The sequence below is a fragment of the Octodon degus genome, unplaced genomic scaffold (assembly GCF_000260255.1).
Source record: "Octodon degus isolate 3935 unplaced genomic scaffold, OctDeg1.0 scaffold00264, whole genome shotgun sequence".
NCBI lineage: Eukaryota > Metazoa > Chordata > Mammalia > Rodentia > Octodontidae > Octodon > Octodon degus.
This window is the reverse complement of record NW_004524840.1, coordinates 1,376,300-1,399,408: the sequence shown is the minus strand read 5'-3', so window position 1 is coordinate 1,399,408 and position 23,109 is coordinate 1,376,300. Positions and strand designations below refer to the sequence as shown.

The following is a 23,109-nucleotide window of genomic DNA, read 5'->3' as shown; positions in this document are numbered from 1 at the left end:
ATATATATCCCCTCATATAATCCTTCAGTGGTGCTATTATACTTTTTTTTATTCCATTCATTTTGCAAATAAGAATATTGAGTCTTGGAGAATTTATGGTTAAGAGTAGGTTATCCTGCAGCAACAACCATCTTACAATTTTAGTGGTTCCAAGCAAATATTTGAGCTCTCACTGACTTATCAATACATCAGTGATGATCTGATAACTACTGAGAGTGACTTCACTGCAAAAGATGAGACAGGGATCCAGGTGGCTCTCATTTGGGCGTCTAGAAATGTGGTGGTCTAAATTATTCTGGCAGGAGAACAGAGCCTGGGGGGCGGGGGAGGTGAATGCAAGACCTTTTCACTGCCGTCCTCTTCTACCATTTCCACACCCATTCCATGGGCTCTCAATCCTTCAAAATGGCACAGGCTTTGACATGTCAGGAGAAGGGGAGAACAGAATATGGGGCAATACCAGCACCTGCTACAGGGAGAGAACACAACTGAACTAAGGCTAACCTGGAATCTGGTCAAATGTACAGAGAAATATGATTTGTTCTGAAGGTCATTGAATTCTAGACTTGGATTTCTCGAGCTCTAGTCATGCAGTGTCTCCTAAATATTGGCTTGAATGTACCAAGCTAAAATGGATGTCTAAATCCACTTAATATGAATTTTTAGGCTTCAAAATAGACCATTTAATAATTTTTGTATACGTACTCACTTTAGAAACACAACCAATCATTTATGAATTTTTGTTGTTGCTGAGTGTTTAAGGACCATCCCCCAAGAAGACCTCTCAGGCTCCTCAGTGAAGAAGTTAGGCTTCTTCTCCTCATTGTCCAGTGGGCCATTTTGTAAAACTCACAGTTTTGCAGAAATTTAAATTTTTCAACATCTGTGATTTTGATGATGGCAGCAATCGTATTTCTGCTATGTCTCTAGGATTTGGTACCATGGCACACACAAAATAGGTTTCCCATAAAGGAAGGAATGAACGAATGAATGAATGAATGTGTCAGCTATTTGCGGAAGCAGGTCACTTCGTTGGACATTCTGTGGTTTTAAAAATGCTGTCCAACATAAGTTGAAATTTACTCTCCTCTAATTTCTATTCCACAATTTAAGTTTTAAAAACTTATTCTCATTTCACTAATACTGAAAATGACTACTTCAACACAAGAGCTCTTCAGTTTTCTGAAGAGAACTAGATATGCCCCTAATTCTCCACGGCTCCCTCAATCTTTCAAGGCATAAAAGCCATTACTAAATCCCTCTTCTTCTCTGTGGCTATGTCTATTTCATCAGCTCTCATCCCAGTGTCCAGCACCATCCACAGTACTTCAGATGTGAACTAACTACCCTCCATCTGTGAGGTTGTGACGCCCTGAAAGGATGGACAGTACATTTTTCCCGTTACAGAAATCTTCAGAGAAAAGTAATACCTGACAGCACATTCAGCCTACAGTTGATGGATGAATGAAAGAATGAATGAATGCTTGAAATTGGTGATAGATTTATTTTTTAATTATTTCCAAATGCATACTATATTATTGTGGATATTTTCTTATAAACTTTCTCAGTATAGATAAATTCTCCTAAATCTCTACTGTGGAGTTGGGGGTGGGGGGAGGGCTCTATGAAATGTTAATACAGAAGTAGCAAACATTTATATAGAACATTCCCCACAAAGCTCAAAGGAAATTAAGCCAACATGATAAATGTTGATTTCCCCAGGGAAGTGTCCCTGTCCTTCTACAGAGAAAGTCTCCAAACCTACATTGTTAAAATAGCCTATTTCCAGTGTTCAAATGTGACAGTCAAAAGAAATTAAGAAAAGCATCAGCGCTGGCAACCATCTCTTTCCCAGTTTCGCACTTGTAAATGGAAGCAATTTAACAGACATTATCTCGGGTCCAAATAGGAAAGGAGCCACTATAATTCTAGAGTGCTGGAGGTTTCTCATTTCTCTCCTCTTCCTCTTCCTCCTCCTTCTCTGGATCCTGCTTATTCTCCTCCTCTTCTTCAACCGTGGTAATTTCTATCCAACATTTTAAGTTTTAAAAATTTTAAATGTCAGTTAAAACCGGAGGTCTGATGCTCGCTGACATATCGCCCTCCGGGAAGGAGATATCCCATTAAGTGATGGGACATGTCACCGTTGGCCATCGCGGACCCCCTAACAGGCGCACAGGGACCTCTCCGCCACTGAGTGCACAGCGCAGCTGCCTCTGCTGTGACCGGTTAGGTCTGATCTGTCTGGAGGAAGCACCACTCAATGGACTTTCCAGTAACAGCGCAAAGTTGAGGGAGAGAAAGAGGGAGCGTGCGTGTGTGAGCCCCTGTGAGTGTGTCTCGATCTGTGGGGCCGGAGAGGGCGGTAAATAAAGGGTGGGGCCAGCGAGGGGAGGAGAGAAGAGCCTATTGAGAGAAGGCAGAGCGTGGCTCGGATTCCAGCTAACCTGCAGGAACTCAGCCGGGTGGATCAGAGACCCTGCACCAACTGGCCAGTCCCCTCTCTCCTTCTCGGTTCTCCTTCTTTCCCCCTGTCCTCTCCCCCTCTGTTTGCACCCTCTACTCGCACGCCCCACTCTCGCGTCTGACCAGAGGACGAATGAGCAAGACGTTCCCGCAAATCGAGGCAATAACTTTCCTCGGCGGGTCCCCCGGCTCCGGAGCCGGAGCGCGCTGAGCTCCGCGGTCTGCGGCCCATGGAGGAGGAAGAGGAGGAGCAGTGATGGGCTAGAAGCGGAGCACGGAGCCCCAGCAGCTCAGCCTGGCGAGCCAGCTCGGTCCCCGCGCCTCTTCCCTCCACCTCGCTCCTCCGCGCGGGGTGTAGACCGGAGCATCCTAGGAGGATGAGGCGGGGAGCTGGCCGGAGTGCGAAGCAGCTCATCGCTCTGACGCGCGGCCACGGCTGTGTCTCGGCATGAATTAAGAAGCTAAGAAGATGCAGCGCGGCAAGCTCCTCGCCCAGCCCGGGCTCCCGACCAGGGACATCAGCTGGATATTCCTCGGCTTCCTCTTCCACATCCTCCCCTGCACGACCCCACAAGTACTCCGGATCGGTGAGTGAACCCGGCAGTGCTCTCGGGCTGCCTGCTGGGGACGCGGTCGCTCCCGCGACTGGGGGTGGAGGTCAGTGCGCACCGAAGGCGGCGCGGAGAAGGAGTCGCCTAGTCTCCAGCTTCTCGGGAAGTAGGGTTGGCGGGTTTTTCAACCCCGGCTCCAAGAACGCAGGCGACAGTGCTGGGATCCGGGCTCTCCTGCGCTGGCTCCCGACTCTGGGCTCCAGGTCCACCCCTACAGGCGCTGGAGTTGGGCGCCTGGTGAAATCGGCCATCTCCCTGGATGCATGTCCGTGCACTAGAGCCATAGCCCTGGCTCCTAGCAGCCTGGCCTCCGGGGTTTCAGGATGCAGGCGCTTGAGCAGCTCAGAAGTAGAACATCAGGACCACAGGGGACTTGGGGATATCTCAGAGTCCGCTAGCCCAGAGCCACAAGTTTTCATCTCTGAGTTGGGTTCTTCTACGAAGAGTCTACAAAGTCCAGAGTGGGCAGAGTAGGAGTCTGACTTCTGGCTGGAAGTGCTAGGAGTGGGGAGGAGAATCAGAAACTATCCAGGTTTTGTCTTGCTCCTCGTTCTACCGGGCCTTGTCTTTGCTTCTCACTTGATTGATGTCCATGCACCTAAATTCACGGCATCAAACTCAGTCTGTGGAGGCATTTAGCAATTTGTGGGCTTTGAAGGTTAACGCATCACTTCACCTTCTCTCTTTGCAAACAAACTAGGACCAGCTTATATTCTGCTTTTAATTTTAAGTCTTACTGTGTCCTTTCCTCTCTGGCCAATCCTGCTTCTTAGACACAGTCTCTGAGAGGGCCAGCGACAGGTGAGGTGGCAGCAAGAGGCAGGTCCCTCCACTCCCTGCCTGGGATTTACTGAAGCGCTGAACTCAAAGAACTTTCAACTCACACACTTTCTAGGACCCACAGGGCTGCTTGTGGTTCTCACGCCCTGACACAGTGAGCAGCAGACAGCTCTGTTGCTGTCCTAGTCTCACCTACTTTACACAAATTTATACCTTGCCTTGCTTTGTCATGGAACACATCCATGCACCAAGAAATTGTAGCTACCTGCTTGGAACTGCCTTTTACTTTTCTAGACAAGTGAGGTCCGATTCTCATGGAAAGAAATGATCCCAAATTTTAACTACTGTACTTGTCCTACAGATGTATATGTTCTAACTATAAATAATGATCTGATAATGCACATTTATTAGATGAGTTTAGACTCTATGAGTAGCGCTTCAAAGTAATTTCTTTTAACAAGATTCACTATTGCTTATAACTAAACAATTTTTGTGTCTGAGATGCGTTCTAGTCTTAATACCCTATTGTCTGAATGGAATCAAGCATATTTAGAGAATTTATGATAAACATTTGAACAACACAACACAAGTAATGAGTATGTGGTTGAATTTCCAATGTTTATTAACTTAATTGGTATTTTCCCTGTGTCCTGTCCACCTTAAAAGAAGGAAGTTTAAAGAGCATAGAAATGGTGATACCCCCACTTAAATTAGTTAGAATTTTCTTTCCTGCATCTTCTAAATCTAAATTTAAGCAGAAAAGGACATTCTTGGACATATATGTTCACAGATCTGAGTATTTATACAACCTCCAAGCAATCACAGGCATTTAAAAGTAGGTTGTTGTTGTTGTTAATGTTGTTTTTCTTTCTTTCTCTTTTTTCTGGGTACTGGGGATCGAACTCGGGACCTTGCTCTTGCCAGGCAGGTACTTGTACTTGTGACTTATGCCACTGAGCAATATTCTTGGCCCTGAAAGTAGATTTAATCTTTTTTTTTTTTTTTTTTGTGGAACTGGGGATTGAATTCAGGCCCTTGCACTTGCCATGCAAGCGCTTATTCTACTGAGATATCTCCCTAACCCCCGTAAAAGTAGTTTTTAAGGTGAAAACAACCAATATTGATTCAGTGACTTTAAAATATACACTACAAGATGAGTTTCTTTTTTTCTAAATAAGGGCTAATATGGATAAAGTGAAATTGTGTGTCCTGATGTTGTTTATATACACTGCAGAGGTCTCTCTCTTTGGCTCTGTGTGACCTGTGTTTGACATGGGTAATGTCAACCCGCACATATCAATGGACTGGCACAGTTGTTTTAAATGGCTAATTCCACACCAAGAAAATCAGCTTTAGCATAAAGGAAACTTTCCCTCTACAGTTAATTTCTTGTGTCAATATCTAACCTAGAATCCAAATATCAAAGGAGTTGGAAACTTTGTTTGCATATGTGTGTACATGTGTGGGGTGCATGTGTGTGAATGATTAACTTATATTCATTTCCATCTTATTTTTCACTTTCCAAAACACTGCCAACCACTCAGCCAACCAACTAAAAGAGACCCTTGATTAACTTGCATCATTTTTAAGTAATATAAAATGGACTTTAAAGTATGACATAAACATCAAGCATTTAATAGCATTCTTACATGGCATTCAAATGCTTGAATGAATTGGTTTGCAGTCTATTGCTCTTGCTAGAGTGTCTGTTAAACTTCAGTTATTTAGGAAAGGTATGCAATATAAGAAAGAACTCATTCTTACTAAATATTTGAAAAAGTGATTGATAACTTATATGTTCATAAATATTTTGTATATTTATATTAGAGTACAATTTATGGTTGTAATTCTATGCAGCAATAAAGGGAGATTATCCTTCTCAATGGGGACCTGGAATAGCCGTATCCTACATATTTATGTTGCACTAGGGAAGTACCCCAGCAGTTTGCACAGAGGAGAAATAGGGTCAGTTGCTGAGGATTCTGAGGGCCTTCAGGGATCATTCCTGCCTCTCTGTGGACAACAGTGAGTGTTAATAGTCATCTAATTATCACCCACATCTGGTTGGTCTGAGAACTTTACCATTTCCCTCAGTGATCAGTCAACTTAATGTTAATACAGCAGGATTAGTAAGTAGTGGCCTGCTTCCACCAGTGGAAATAAGAAAGTCCTCTGTATCTGTATATACCTGTAGGTTCTGGAACAGATGCATCATGTTTGTAATAACAGAACGACGTGTTTATATGTTTTGTGCCTCGTCTTAAAATACATAGTCATAGAGATGGTGGTAAATGCAGTTAAGGATGTATTGCTAACTCTCTGGGCTTTCTGATGCATAACTTGGTAGAACTACAAACTTGGGTCCCACCTCCATTTTGCTATGTATCTCAGTCAAAGTAGTGGACCTCAGCAGCCCTTCATTTTTGCATCTGAGAAATCAAAACTATTGTGAGCCTCAGACTAGTTGTTTATAAAAATTAAAAGAAGCAAAATAGCAAGCAGAGTATGAAATGAATTTGAGGAATATCTGGATAAATTAGTCACCTTATGGCTATTAATATTTTACTGTCAATTCTTATTATTGACATTTTCTTCTGAAATCAGGACATAGGGTTGATTGATGTTCACATATGACTTCTAATATTAAGTCTCTTCACTTGTGAATAACTCAGTATTGATGTCTGGCTTTCCTGTTTCACACAGAAGAGTAGAAGATGTTGATTTAAGTAATTTACAAACAACCCTGCAAGTAAATATATTATGTAACATATTACATAATTAAGTACTCCATTTAAAGACACATTGTGAGAGTTTATGGAAATATCATTGAAATTTTATAGTTACAGCTTCATTGTGTAAATACCTACATTTCCTTAGGATAAATATAAATCTATTTCATATGGACTATATTGGCATCATTTTTAAAAATATTGTAACCCCAGGCAACCAGTTCCAATAATGTTTAGATGGGTTTGCCCATATTTGTATTTGAATCAATGACTATTCTTTAAACCCTTACATTTCTCATCATTCTAATATTCATTTTTCAAACTTCCAATGGCCTTTGAATTCCTCCTCCTCTACCATGCTCCATTCTTGGTGTAAGACGTAGGACAGCAAACCAAAAGGCCGAGGAGTCTGCCCCGGTGAACCTTGCTTTCTGGCTATGTACAATCTGTTTGACCACTCAAGTTTTTCATCAGGTCTGTTTATTTTTCAAATATTATTGTTGGAGAGTTTTCAATTAATATCCTGCCATTGATGGATCATAACCATTGCAGAGTCAGCAGGGAACAAAGGCTCATGGCATCAACAGTAAGGGTTCATGCTGCCAAACGTGGAGCTGAAACTCACAAGAGAGTTTCTGTTGTTTAGGAAGATCTGTTAGGCCTGAAGTACATTCACCCTGACAGAGCATTTGTATCCTAGACCACAACCCAACCCTCACATTAACTTGAAATTCCTCAATTGGCCGTTGAAAACTATGAGAATGTGTATGGTAGCTCTGTCAACAGGAAGCGATTGGCTAATAATACTATAGTTCTGCAAATGGCCAATCATGTGTCTTGCCACTTAATTGCATCATTCAACTTTTCAGTTAACATTAATGGATAGAACTGAGGTTAACACTACCTGGAATTCAATGCTCCCTCTCTTTCTGTTGTTTGTGACCTCCAGTTTCCATTGCCTCTTAGGTGACTTGGCCTGTTCACATACTAGTTGGTAGAAAAAAAGAGCTTGGCAAAGCTACTCTAATCTTAAATTTTAAGTTCCTTCCATAAAATTGTACTGCATAGTGTATGGATTTGCATATTCACTTACACAGCTCTTTATACTAAACCAAACTCACACATAAGAACAGGATGCTAATAGCTTAATTTTTGTGTAGTTTATAATGGAGGCAATCAGTAACAGAGAAAGTTGCTAGTATTTGTGGACTCTCCAGGGTTTCTCTTTATGGAGGACTCAATGGATGCAATAAAATTACAGAAGAATTCTTGCTGCCTATTCTTAGCAAACACACTTTTTTACCTAAATTATGTCACTTGGGTTGGTTTTGGAGGAGACAGTGGCACTGAGTTCTCATACCCTTCCCGTCTGATTCTTTTTGTTGTTGTTTCATTGATAGTTATCCATTTAATATAGAAAGTATATTCTATGCTCTTAAATTTCCCAAAAACTACTTGCAAGAAGAGTATTAAAGGACTCCAAGTGGAAGGAAATCAATACTCCTAATACCCTTTTGGAAATTGACTACATATAAGAATATGATTTTATTTTTCTTGAGTTTTGTTTATAGAAAAGGGAATAGTAACAAACACATGGATTTGATGTAAAGATGAAATCATGATGCCACATGTACAATGCACCACATACTGTAACCCTTAATAAAGATTCATTCTTCTCTCCATCAGTGAACAACTTAGCAAATCTGTGATTGAGAATATTCTATTTATCTAATGCAGCATATATAGGGGAATATCTGTTCTTGGATTCATGAGGTATGTTGGTATTTTAAAGGCTATTTAAAATAGTGCCACAAGGGGCCAGGGAGATGGCTCAGTCGAATAAGAGCTTCCATGGCAAGCACAAGGGTCTGAGTTCAATTCCTGGTTCTGCAAAAAAAAAAAAAATACTGCCACAAAATTCCTGTTTATTTTATCTAACCCAGTGTTTCCTATATGTTTGGTATAAGGAGGTTCCTACTTGTATCACAACTATTAATGTCCCACTGAACTCATGAACCCAGAAGACAGTAGAAAAAAATATTAGACAATAAAGCCATTGAAATTTCCACACATACACATCAAAGCTCACATGGCCCCAATTTCTGCTGCTTCTGAGTCTAACCCAAATTCTATACCCTTCTTCCTTCAGAACTTTTATAATAAATATAATTAAAGAGTAGATTTGGAGATAAAAATCCTTGTATATCAAAAAACACCAAAACATGTCTTTATAAACACCTTTGGAATTGCCTTTCTTAAAGACATTTCATTTTTTTTTCATTTCATAAGTGATTTGAATCATTTACTTGTTTTTTTAAAGAGATTTTGACTTATCAACTTTATGTTAAATGGATATATTACACTTATGAATTATTCCTCAGGAACATAATTTGTGATGAGTTGAAATTCTACATTTATAGATCAGCACAGTAATTTATTCAAAAATACACATCAAAGTTTTTTTCAATGTATTTAGGACAGGGTCTTCAGGGTCTAACTATGTAGATCGGACTCATAGTGATTCTCCTGTTTTCAGCCTCCTAAGCGCTGGGATTAAAGGCAAAAATCACCACACCCAGTCTCAATCTTGGTCTCAAAACATCCTAGGGGCAGGGCCGGCACGGCATACCAGGAATCAAACCTTGGCCTCTGCCATATCAATTTTTAATGATAAATTTTCATAGAAAAGTAGAATGCTAAAATTAATGAAAGAATATATCCCAGTTACATAAGCTTCATAAAATTTATAAATTTTTTGTTTGGATTTAAAGAAATTCAGTTTTTATATCAAATTGGAAAATTCCTACCACTTCTTGACATTACACTATCATACAATAATAAGCCAATCAGAAACATAGTTAACCTTACAAGGAAAAAACTAGAGGTAATATATTTCATTTTGTATTCTTATTAATAAACTACTAAAAATGCTTAGAAGTAATTATATCCAAGTCATTTAACATTATTTCATCCCCTTGACTCACAGAAATTTGTATTTTAAACATTTGATTTTGTATAATGCTGTATTAACACTAAAAATATAAAACAATATTGTTCCTACTTCCAATTAAAAGACAAGGGCATTGACTGAATAAAAAGTTACTGCCTGTTGACTGCAAGTCAATCTCAGAAACATTATCTAAGAGCTGTGAAACAATTTTTAAACTTTTAATTATTATGAATTTTTGGGATGTTCATTGGCCAGGTTTGAAAGATAAGTTGGATCTTTTGTAGAACTTCTAGTCTTTTGCCATTGTGATGGGGGAAAGCAAAACAACAGAGTAAAACAATTTGTAAAGGTATATTGATGGTCTCTAACGTTTCTACTGAGTAATGATTCAAAAGGTAGATATGCCTTTCAATAATGCAGATATTTATAGTAGAACTATATATTTTTGTTTTTATTTAATAAAAATATGATTATTATTTCTCATTAGTCCAATCAGTTATCAATTTAAATCCTAGCAGTTTATTAAAACCTACTTTTAAAATTTTTATTTTTATTTTTTTTATTTTTCTAGCAATGATTTTATTATCAAATGCCAGTAACAAAAAAAGTCATTGCTCTTAAAAGATGCCATCACACTATTAAATGCTGATAATTAAACATTGTTTTCATAGAGTGAATAAGTCCAAATGTACAGAGAAGTTTAAGAGTAAACATCTATTTCAGTTATGATCAACTAAAACTCAATCCACACAGGAGTTATCTCTTTACACGTACATACCTTTCCTACCATTTTTAACTAAGAAAAGAAGAAACAATGACACTCAAATGTTAACAACAGCTGCTGTGTACATTTTACAAAATAGTTGACCAATACTCACCAGAACAGTCAGGGACATAAAAACAGAGGAAAGTCTCAAAAGTTTTCGCAGCCACCTGGAGTCAAAGGACATAAGGGTAGTAAAGGTGACACAGTGTTCTGGGTAAGATCCTGCAGCATAAAGTGACATTAGGTAAAACCTAAGCATTTTGAAGAAAATTCAAATTCTGTAATAATAGTGTATTAATATTAGCTCATTGGTTAAAAATATCTACTACATAATTTAAGATATTAATAATGGGAAACATACGGATAATATGTAAACTCTGTAACATTTTCTCAAATTTTCTATAAAGCTAAAACTATTTTACATTAGAATCTTTTAAAAAGTAAAATTCTCAACAAGAGTAAGGATTTCTCCTGTTGTGTGCTCACCTACTCTGCAGCACAACAAGATGTGTACCTAACTGTATTAAGAGAAATAGTAAGAAAAACTATTGTCGATTCCATACAGTATGATACATAAAGACTTTAAGAAGACTATCATTAAAATAAATACAACAGTATTTTGTGCTTGAAGTGTCTTTAAGATAACAAGTTTTACAAAAAACTTGTTATTGATAAAATTGTTAAATATTGATAAATATCTTCCTTAGGATTCCAAATTAAAGTTACAGAAAGTCAGGTACTTGCTGTTTCTATTCATTAGTGTATTGTTTTTCAATTACATATTTTGTACTTAAATACAATTTAACTCTAAATAGTGAATTAAGCATTGTAACAAACTCTTTTGAAAGCATGAAGTACAATGCCCTTGAATGAAACTCAGCAAGCTATTTGCAAGAATTCCTTTCTTAGCAAAAATTGTCTAAATATAACTTTAAAATCAATACTTAATTCTCTGAGCTGATAAAGTACCTCATAATTTAGCCTGGGGAAAGGAAGGTGAAAATCAAGTGTATGGGTTTTAAAATGAGAACTAAATTATAACTTCTAAGATCTTTTTTTCTTTCCTAAATTTTAAATTTCTGAAATTTTGGATTACATACTTAGTCCATCTATAAACAGAAGCGCGTTCTGATGACCTAGCTAGTTTATAGCGTATAAGATGTTACTGTAGTTCACCTCCTAAAAATGGAGTACTGAGATACTTTCAAGTATGAAGGCAACATTTGCCTTTTGAATTCGAGGCAGTATGTGTTCCTTTTGTTCTCAGGATATATTTGAACCCTAAGGCTATTTCTATACATGTTCACTGAATTGGCAAGAACCTTTATAAACTATTGTGAATGTTCAACAAGAGAGAATAGCTATAAAAATAGTATAGGCTTAAGAAATGGAGGACCCAGTAAATACAATTTTTATGAGGAAATTTATGTATTAAGGTGGAAAATGCTTACAATTAATACAGACTGTAAAACATGATTTTATATCACTTGTATGAGGAATTTAAATGATTCCTTCTTGGTTATAGATCAAAACTTCTATCTTGAGAATGCAAAACGAAGAAGTTACTTAGTTTAGCTAAGAGAGTAGACTAGGGTGGATATTTCATATTGATCCCTATTGTTTCTTTCATTTAAAATTGACACATTACCATGACTATCCTGGTAATGTGTATCACGGAAGCAGTTATTTGCATGTAGATGGGCATAACAAGCATTCTCTGGAGTGAGTGGACTTGAGCTCTGGCAGTTCTTACCTCGCTGCATCTTTGTGTAAACTCACTCCTGCATGTGATAGAGTAACTGGTGGTGACCAGATAGGTGCATGGGGGCTTCCGCTGCTCCCTTCTACCTCCGCAGTCCTCTGTTTGACTTTACTGACATTGGTGTGCACTGGGATGCTACATGAAGATGTGCAACTTTTATGTCCAACATTTATAGTCACAACCTCAAGAGTATGGAGCCTGGTTCATTTCCCTGAATTTAGATTTAACTAAGAACACAAGCTCGCACTTTCCCTGTAAGGCCACATCAGGGTCCTGGCTTCCAATACAAAATACACACTATGGTACATGAATTTCTTTTAAACTTTTTTCCCTTTGGAGTTTAAAGATCCCTGGCTTGAAGAGAGAAGCATTTGCTGTTGTTTTCTTAGGACATTTAGAGGTGCAGCTTCTTCCATGCTGAGCCAGAGTTCCGGTGTCCAACTTCATTACATCTTTACCCCCATCTCTGATTAGGGAGGGTGGGTCACATGTGTCACATTGCTGCTATTGTCACTTTGATAATTTTCTCCATCTAGTGTATGAAAAGTCAGACATGCATATGCAGGTATCATTTCACTGTGAATAAACTATGAAAGGGCTACAGGGTAGACATCTTGTCTTCCATTGTTGGCAGTGGAGGAAGAGGGAAAGGAAGGGTGGGATAGCCTAAGGACACTTATCTGTGACAAATTTTTATGCCTTCAAAATGTTGTCAGGCTACAGTTGCATTTGAAATATCTGTACTGTGGCCTAGGGAAGCCAAGACGTCATCTAAGGCCGAATTGACGATGCTTTGCTACATGTGTGGAGCATTTGTAGCAAAATTGACAGTACTGGGGGCCTGCCAAATAGCTCAGCGATGAAAGCTCCTGAAAGCAGGTGCAGGGGCTGGGGTTTCAATCCCCGGTCCTGCCGTGCTGGCCCCGCCCCTGGGCATGCTGAGACCACGATTAAGACTGGGCGTGGTGGCGTGCGTCTGTAATCCCAGCTCTTGGGACGTTGTAAAACAGGCAGATCCTTATGAGTCCGATCTCGTAAGTGAGATTCTGAATACCCTGAAGACCCTTCCCTAAAATAAAAAAAATAAGAAAAAAGAATTAACAGTATTAAACTACAATGAAAACATATTAAGGAAAAACAATATTTTAATGGAAAACACAATAAATTTATCATAGTCATTCAGTATCAGAACATGTACTGCACACTCTTCTCAGAATTGTAACTCCGAATTAGAAATGGAAGTAAACAGTGAAGGAAAAGTTATCAGACCCAGCACTTCTTTTGAATAAGCTGTAACAAATGTATATGTTAAAAAATACAAATATTTCTCTATAATGAATATTCAAGTTATTCATAAAAATTTAAAAATAAATGAAAAAATATAGTGCTTAATACATGAAAGAGCCTTTAAAGATTTTGAAGCCCAACTTTCTCATTAGCTAGGCAGAAAAACTTGACTCCTCAGAAAAGTAAACTGACATAGCTTGGAACTTGTCAGTTTGCGACACAGAATTGTGATTTGGTCACCAAGTCACAATTGTAAAACTTTTCTCAATCCTATTTTCCTGCAACTTCATTTTCATCATACAACTCACTTCAAAAGTGCTAAATATCCATATTTGAATGAGTGATAAATAGTAATCAATGACCAAGCTACATAAATATTTCAAAAAAGCAAGGAGCACAGAATCACCAATGTTATTTCTACAAATGATGAGACTCTACAAAGCATTTGTTATGATTTATATCTAGATGGTGCCCGAAAGCCTCATGAGATCTTTGGTACAGAGTTTGAATGTGGGATCCCGCACCTGGCTTGCCGTGAACAGTGGGGTTGTGGGGTCCTGGTCTGGAGAGACAGGGCACTGAGGTGACCTGGGGTGTCTCCCATTCCAGGTTCCTCCCTCTGCTTTCTTTGCTTCCTGAGTACTGTGGCCTGAGACAGTCTCCTCCACCTAGAGGAGACAGGGTGGCTATGCAAGGATCGAAACTTCTACAGTATGAGCCAAAGTACATCTGTTCTCCTTTAAACTGTGGGTGTCAGGTTTTGTCGCAGCAATTAGAAAACTATATTAGATGTGTGTCTTAAAAGTGAAGGAGGCTAGGCAAGGAGACTGAAGCATCATCTTGGTAGAGATCCAGAGAGGCAAGTCTACACCAATTCTACAATCCAGCTTCAACATCAATAAAAAATGGTGTTACATGCTTATATCTGATAATCTGAGCAATTACTTTGAAGATAACAATATGCAATAGAACAACCTTTGTTGAATTCCTATCATTTTGCTTTTTTGAAATTCCTTGTTTCTAATTAATTAGTCTCTTTAAAACAAAAAAAATCTTACAGAAATGTGTTACATTCCTTTTTTACTTTTGAATTTTGTGTTATGTGAGTTTTTCTGATGAACTCATCTTACAATTATCTTAGTGTAGAGAAATATCTTTATTTTTCAAAAAGACTCAGAGAAATGCCAATTACAAATGAGTGGGATATTCCATAGGAATTTAGAACCATTAGCATTGCACTGCCACAATACTTTTTATTACTGTGAATTAATTGAAACAATTCAAACAAGTGGTATCCTTTCTTGTGCACATATGCATGCAAGGGTAGAAGGCTAAAGAAGAATATCTGGCACTAAAAAAAAAGAATATCTAGCAGTCATTTTGTGAATATTTCATTAAAAAATTAGAAAGGCAACCTGCAGTATGGGTTTCTGAGATTCATATTCACACTGTATGTCAGATTTAAGAAAGTGGAATGAATGCATGGCTAATTTGATACTTATGAAAAACAAAATTGGTAAACCTTCCTGAAAAGCACCCTAAAATAAGTTTGCTATGCCCTTCTTGAAGTGTGTGCTGCCTTTTGTCTCATATGAAGTAATCTTTCAAGTACATTTCGGGATTTTGCAAGTAACATTTGACCTTTTCTTTTTCCTTCAGAGGATGTTTTAATTTATGTTTCTGCACACTCTCCATCATTTACTTATTCATTTATTCATTTTTATATTTATAGCTTGTCTTATTCTAAAAATATTTCAAAAGCTTATGGAAATCAGACACAGGTATTAGAACCTGATAAAATATACTAATGAAAATGAAGGTAAATGGGAAACAAGATAAAGTCAGGGATGTTTCTCTAAAAGAATTCCCGGAACGGAGCAGAAAATTTTGTCTGAACTTTCTGGAAGTTGAAGAAAGTAAGAAAGCAGGATAAAAACCACAATGAAAAAGGCCAAGCTATTTTTACAAATTGCAGGGTTTTTTAGGCTAAAATCCAAAAGAAATCCAACTTGTGGTCTTGATAAAATAAATGATGCTACAGATGAAAGTCTGTATAATAAAATCAGTAGTTTCCCACCTTTGTGTCTTATAAAGTGCTCAAGTAACACCATGATAATATAATTAATAATGGTGATAAGAACAATCCTCCAGAATGTCCCGTTTTAGATCTCTCAAGTAATTTGGTTTGATCTAAGATTAACATATCTATTATCCAGGTGAGTGGATGGATAGACAGCAAATGACCACACCGTCATCCATAGTTGTTACTTGAATCTCAGCTTTATTGGAAGGTGAACAATAGAAAGTTAATGGGTCGGTGGTGTAGCACGCACTTTGGTCAGATGCAGAAACATCAGAAGGTGGGAATGAGACCCTTCTATGAAGTGAAGACACCTAAGTGAGACATACTGTTGAACAACTGTTTCCCAACTACATAATGTGGTACTTGGGAGCAGAACTAAGGTTTCACACAGAAAGTCTTTTTTTTTTTTTAAGTCTTACAGTTTATTAAATTCTCTCATGAAAAAAGTCGCAGGCACTACAGAATATCTACTCTTGGGCTTTTTGCCAGCACCAACGCCAGCCTTTGCGGTGCCCCTGACTTTCTTCATTCTGTTCTTGAGTTCCTTCCACTTTCGTGAGGTCTTTTTCTTCTCATATGGGCGTGTCTTGCAAGTCTATGTTTGGACTTAGTTTTCTTTGCATAATACAGGGAATCATAAATCATGCAAAAGCCAGTCGTCTTGCCTCCACCAAAATGGGGTCTCAATCCAAACACAAAAATGACATCTGGTCTTGTACATTTTGGCGAGTTTTTCCCGAATTTCTACTTAGGTGCTGTTGCTTTCCTAGGGTGAAGAGCATCAATAACCATTTGTTTCCTTTAAAGAGGCCAGTTGGTCATGATCTTCCGGGTTCAGATAGTTACTGTGTTATTCATGATGGCAATGGATCTTCAGACCTGACATGGAAAATCTTTAGTGTATAGATAGATAACAGTAATTTCTCTGCACCAGAGAAGGCTACAAGCACCAACTAGAAACCTTAAAATGGGAAAAATATGTTATATAACATTCAAAAAGAATTTTTTTTCTTGATTGAGAAAAGGATACAAAATGCAAAATCCATAACTTTGATAACTGACAATTGCCAATGGTTTTGCAATATTTTATTATACTGCGTGTCTCATCTTTTTTGGCCTTTTAGTTAGCTAATAAATGAATACAACAGACACTTCTGGGTTTTAGTTGGGATTTTACATAGCTTGCATTTTAATTCTTTGGTTCTTTGCTGTTTCTATTAACCTATAGCTTTATTTTAGTAAATGTTATAAGACCAACCTAAAAAAAAATAGGGGAAAGAATAAGCACCACAGTTCTTTCAGATTTCTAAATTCTAAGGTTGGGAACTTGGAAGGTATACATTTGTCTCCAGTAGGGTATGTATAAACCAATCAATTGTTCAGTGAAGCATTCAATAAAATGTTCAAAGAAGTGTGCCTGTCACGGTAACTGGGCTCCAGGGCAACTGACAAAACTCATTGTACTGTGTCATGTAGTCAGTGTGTCTGGCTTCACATACACATATGGACCTTCTATATATGTTAGATAGCTATTTGATAATAGTTCATCTTTCATTTATTCTTTTGTTTTTTTATTTTTGTACTTTTTTTTGCTTGCCTCTATTTTGTTAGAATCTATACTACCTACACAATTTGATCACCAACAGAGGTAAACTTTTCCCATCCCCTCTGAATCTTGCAGACACTTGTCTGTAATCTTAATCACATCCTCGTGGAAAAGCCTATTTTATCTAAGAGGACTATTGATTGCAAAAGTCTAAAAGGGACTAGCTTTAGTTTTTCTTTGTCACTCGTGTTGAGCATGCTAAATTTGTTCACATTTCTTTAGATTCTATATGCTGAAGTATCACAACTTGTTTAAGATTCAAAAGCAAGAAAACAAAATCTGAAGGGTAGCATGTTTTGGTTTAAAGAATTTATTATTCCTATATGGATACTGGAGGGGAAAAAAAGGGGGAAAACCCATTAACTTTTGTAAAATATCCTATTTGTTTTTCCAAGAGAAGGGAAATGCTCATTAAAATTCCATGATATATTACAAGTCCAGGCCCACACCTCTGTACTTGGAGCTGAAAAATAACTTGATAAATGTAAAGATTCCTGTTGCATCCTTAAAAAGCCTAGGTGAGCTACAAATTGAGTTAATGATAGATTTCTTCCATTTCTTATGTTTGTCATCACCATTTTTTGGCAATCTTTATCTAGTTTTCCCAGTTTCAAACATTATTATGAAGGTAAGACACTAAAAAATGCAGAAATAGTACTTCTCACTATAGCTTCCTCAGAGAACCTTAAAACCTGACATTTACAACAGAAAAATAATGTACAAGGTAGAAAAAACTCTTCAGCCTGTTTGAATGGAGGAAATGTGACATTATAAATGAATTCCTTACTATCCAAATCAGCATCATATTTCTTAGCTCTATCAAAAGCATAGTTTTCTTAGAAATAAAGTATATTACCTGTGGAGACCTATTTATACGTATACTTGAATAGACACACAGACCACAGAATTGTGTAAATCAGCACATGAATCTCTTTCAAGCATTAAAAATTGATCACTTCTGGACAATATAGATTTATAAAAAATAATTTTTGTTCAACAATCTCTATGTGACATGATGGTTGATTTTTGTATGCAAAAAGTGTTCCCTAATGCTTTGGGTACCCAAAAAGCTGCTCAAGAAAGTAATTTTTTGGGGAGAATACAAATATAGGACCCTGTGGAGATAATGAAATAAGACTAATGAACACAACACCAGGGGTAATGAGTTTGAACTTTGGTCATTTTGAAATCAACTTGTTATTTTACATTTTTTAAAGAACAATTTAACTAGGGACAATTTTTGTCATGTAAACATGAAGAAAACTGGCTAAAAGAAAAGAAATATTAAAACAAGAGTGATTTCCCTAAGGGTTACTTTTCCTGAGATCCATATGACCTATGCAACAGTGTTAAAGATGTAATCCTCTCTGTAGAGAGGAAAGTCGTATGTTTTAAATTGTTAGAGAATATAAAGAACAGAAGTAAGATATGTGTTATAAGATAACTATAAATCAGTTTTATTCCATTTGTAGACATTAATTTTTTTCACAGTTTGGCATTTGTTAAAGACACGAAAAAATATTTAGCAAATTTTCTCAAAAATAAAATATGCTAATGTTTTCTGAATTCAACTTAAAATTTAAATATTATATGTTGCAGACAGACCACTTAATTCACATGTATATTTATATATCATCTCTTCCTTATTACTTCAATGCAAAATCTAGTTATTCCTAATATAACCATTTTGTTAACGACATAGAGCATGAATTTCATGAACAAAATTGAATCATTGGGAAGCAATCTTTTATTTAACTGTAAAACAGAAAAATGCATCACCCAATTGAGTTGCTCCTATAGTCTATATTCAAATAATTCTCAACTTTGTCTTTGATTTGTTTTTACATACTGTCACTCAGTATGTCTGTGTTATGTGACTTCAAAAGATAAATCCACTTAAGTGAAACACTATATTTGCTTACCTGTAGGCAGTGAGCATTTGATACCCAAAGGAAAATTCCCTATTTACTACATTAAGATTTTTTAAATTACCTTGCCTGATTTTATTTTTCATGCTTTCCATGTACATTAATTTGCATAGATACATTAAAGTGAGTTGTGAGCCTAGAAACAAAACTAAGTGTAAAGGACTTAATTAAAAGCATAGAAAACCAGAGTAAAATTTTAGATATCAGATGTTTGACCTATGCTGGCCTATTATTTCTTGATTTATTTGATTTACAAAGGCTCAATTTCTACTTGAAGTCCCATAGAGAATGATTACAGATTCCGATATTTTCAAAACTATAAAACGAAAGCATAAACACTGGCTGAAATTTGAATTAATAAGGTTCTCAATGGGCTGTACAAAGAGGCCCAACCCATCAAACCATCCCTTTTTATTGTGAAGTTTTGAAAAAATGTCATGCTAACATTTTAACAGACCATTATATCTAGGTATTAGTTTGAATGTGTGAAGGTCTTCTTGCAACATAGATATTTAACCTTGAATGACTTTTCTCCCCCTTAGGACACTTGGCAATGTTTTGGGAGAGCTGCTTGTTTCTGCTCTGGAGACAGGGAGAGCTTATGCCAGCATCTAGCGGGGAGAAGCCAAGGATGCTGCTCCGCACCCTAGAATGCACCAGACCACTCCCCATACCAAAGAGCTAATCAGCCCAAATGTCAGCAGCAAGAGGCTTAATTTTAGCCTCGAAATGGTGAGCACAAACTTAGCTCACGTTTAGTGTAGATACTTTGGAAGGCTTGCTCCAGAAAAAAAAGAAAAGAAATATCAATCATGTATTTTCCTGTGCATAAACATATGTACTTTTGGTAACATCTTCTTTGCCAAGTATTTATCTTATGTCTTCTGAGGATATATCCATCTAAAATATGGGGCATAGTATCACTTGCTGCCTCTCCAATCTTTTTCTAATGTCTGCGATGTGCAGGTCACGGGAATGCACTCATGAACACGGCAGACAGTCTATCCTTACGGAACTGACAGAGTAAGAAAGTCATATGGATATGAATGAGATACTGCAAACAAATAATTCGCTGTCAACTGAACAATATTACAAGTGACAGGGTCATTAATGAAAGAGATAACAAGGTTTAAGAAAGCCAAAGGCTCACATCGAGAGTGTAACACAGCATAAGAAAGGTTTCATCTGGGGGGAGGAGCACAAACTGACTAGCAAATAGGGAAAGAACTCCTGGAGGGAGGACAGCATGCTTGGAGATCCAAGGTGGCAAGGATGTGTGTCTCATTAACAATTCCATCTTTTATTAACATTGGTGCGAAATATCTTTTTTTAGTGACTCTTTCTAGGTAATGGAGAAAATAAAGGTGATTATTTGGTTAAAATTACAGCTTTATTTAACCAGTAGCAGTTTTTTTCCAGGGATAAAATTTAATTCTTTGAAGGGAGAGAGAAATGAAGTAGGATGTTCGTATTATCCTCTGAGTGACTATGAACAAAGGAAGGAAAGCAGGGAATTCCTGGGGTGAAAAATCAAAGAAAAATATTTCTCTTTGCCTAAATCTCTGCTGATTCCCATCGTATAACACCCCTGGTCTTGGCTCTGTAATCTTTCACTCACCCCATTCCCTGATCAAAGAATACAGGGAATCAAAGGATGTCAAATGCAGGAAGGATTCACAACTTTATTTGTTCTTACAAACTAAGGAAACTGAGGCACAGAGAAGTCCTTATTCTTTCATACTTACTGTGAGAAGAAGTACTTTCCCATTGTTCTAAAGTATTTGCTTCTGCTGAAAAGAGAATGGATGCTTTTTAAACACTATGTAGGTCATATATCCTCCTGCTTTCTAAGTGAATAATATCATTTACAAATAAGGTTTAAGAATAAGTCAAATGAGAATATCTAATATTAAATCTGCACAGTGGAACAGGTTCTCGCTTAGAAATGTGTTCTGAAAATTGTTGCTTCTTCTATAATAAGTTCAGGGAATTCTGCCTTTGTCCAGTGAATAATTAAAAAAGAGCTGGCCAGAGTGTATCTCCAGAGCTTGCAAAGTCAAGAATACAAAATCACTGGGAACATGTTTTCTAGGTGCATTCGTACAGGCCACCTTTAGATTTACCTTGATAATTTCAGATTGCTGTAATATTTCTTGCAATATATATTCTGTGATGTGTACTCGGTGTGCATAGGTACTAATCCTCTGAGACCACGGGGACAATGCTCCTTTTCATAGAAGTCTAGTAGCTGTGATGCAGCTTCTGTGTATCTATCCTGGACCACTCCGCCATCCTTGAACTTCCTCTGGTCTTTTGGAATTGAATCAAATGTTCCTCTTACTTTCTGGCTTCATGCTGCTTTTGCCCAGTGCAAAATGCTATCAGATAGGAAGAGAGGTACAGGATGTGGTTTAATTACTGACTTCATTGATTCTTTCCCTGCTGATTTTGTAAGCTGTCAGTGGTTGATGTCTTACCTCAATTTGAGGGTCTCAGTGATTCTCCTTCTTGCTGCTTTAATCCTTAGCTAGGTTAGTGGTAGCTTACAGGTGTAGTTAACCCTAAGAGTTCCCTTACCATGCTGTGCCTTCCTCTAAATCTATCACAAACTTATAAATAGCGCCGTTATTAAACACTCCGAGTTCTCTCCAATGAGCGTGCCATCTGCTTGCTGCTGGGAAAGATTTGGTGCAACTAGGTGAGACATACCTTGGTAAGATAACCACAAGCATAGCGTAAGTATGAAATTTGATGTGTATATTAGATATTTTGCATCCATACACAATTTTCATAAAACTTTCCTTACCTTTCTATTTTAGTAATTTTGATGTTTATTATGCTTATCTTTGGTGGCTCTCTGGAATGTGACACTTTGAAAATTGTATCTGACAAACGTATATCGCCTTTGGAAGCATGTAAAACATTATTTTACTGTGAATGAGACTTATTGCATATGTTCAGTGATTTTTAATTTAAATAGAATAGATACTCTAGGGGTTGAGGAGATAGCTTGATAGAATAAGAGCTTGCCTGGCAAACACAAGGGCCTGAGTTCAATCCCTGGTTCTGCTAAAAAAAGAAAAAAAAAAAAGAAATACATACTCTATCCTGGTTAACACTGAATGATTGAAGGACTTGATTATGAATATGTTATGCATTTAAATTTCAGCTCCACATGTCACTTGATGCAAATTGTCTGGCTTCTCGTTCATTTTTCTGCATATGAAATGGGATTGGCTCTATCTATTTCCTTAGGATTTTGGAGAAGAGCAGCTGAACTTATGCCAAAGAGGTCATGCAGTCTTTAGAACATGGTTCATGTGAAGAGTCCACAGCCACTCCTCCTGATGCTCTTGCATTATTTGCACATAATTTGTGATTCATAACAAAACTTATAGCTTTCTCTTAGAATTCCTAAGTAGTAGCTACTGTCTATATTAATATCATTTTTGAAATGAGACAACTTGGGAAAGAAAATAAACAGTATACTCAATTTCATGAAGCAAGTTAATGATAGGTCATGACCATGATCTTTTTGGCAGTTTTTATGCAATACTATAGTACATTTCTCTAAAACATCACAAAATTTCATATTGTAAAATATGTGCATTCTTAGAAAATTATTCATTTATAAGGCTTAGGTATCATTGCTAGCAGAAAAATGTGTTTTATATATGTATATTTATGTAATAAAATATGATAATTGTATAGTACATTATATATACACAAAAACATACTAAATTGGCCCCATTAGGTTACCCTTGTGTCCAAAATGTATAGAATACATTTTGTATAGAATACATTTCTACTCTACACAACAAATCATACTTACCACTTAAATGCGCATCAAGAAACATAGGGTTCATTTCAAATAGGGACTATATTCGCATCGGAGAGACTCCATTTGTTCACTTAGGTACTATAAGTCTGTTCTTTGTACTTTCTAAACCTAAAGACATTCTGCACAGCTCAGAAATGAGAATTTCACTTTAGAAAGTATTTCATTTTCAAAAAGCTAATTTAGGGAGAAAGTAGTTGCAAAGCTATTTGGAAATGAAATAACTTTGAATAAAGTAGTTTAATTTGGAAATTCTACTGACATGGTGCATTAAGTTAATAAATATCAGCCAAGAGACAGATA

The 23,109-nt window shown here is 37.1% G+C and overlaps 1 protein-coding gene across 5 annotated transcripts in view; it reads left to right on the top strand.

The window, feature by feature from the left end:
- Window positions 1-2,384: 2,384 nt before the first annotated feature.
- Grik1 (glutamate ionotropic receptor kainate type subunit 1) overlaps window positions 2,385-23,109 on the top strand; it is a 453,759-nt gene continuing 433,034 nt past the window's right edge. For 3 of the 5 annotated variants that reach the window (XM_023706583.1, XM_023706582.1, XM_004646302.2), the window contains exon 1: window positions 2,385-3,053. In XM_023706583.1, the coding sequence (XP_023562351.1) occupies window positions 2,936-3,053 (118 nt within the window). In that variant the 5' untranslated portion in view covers window positions 2,385-2,935. The remainder of the gene's footprint in view (window positions 3,054-23,109) is intronic. The other 2 variants (XM_004646303.1, XM_023706581.1) reach the window with 2 other exon arrangements.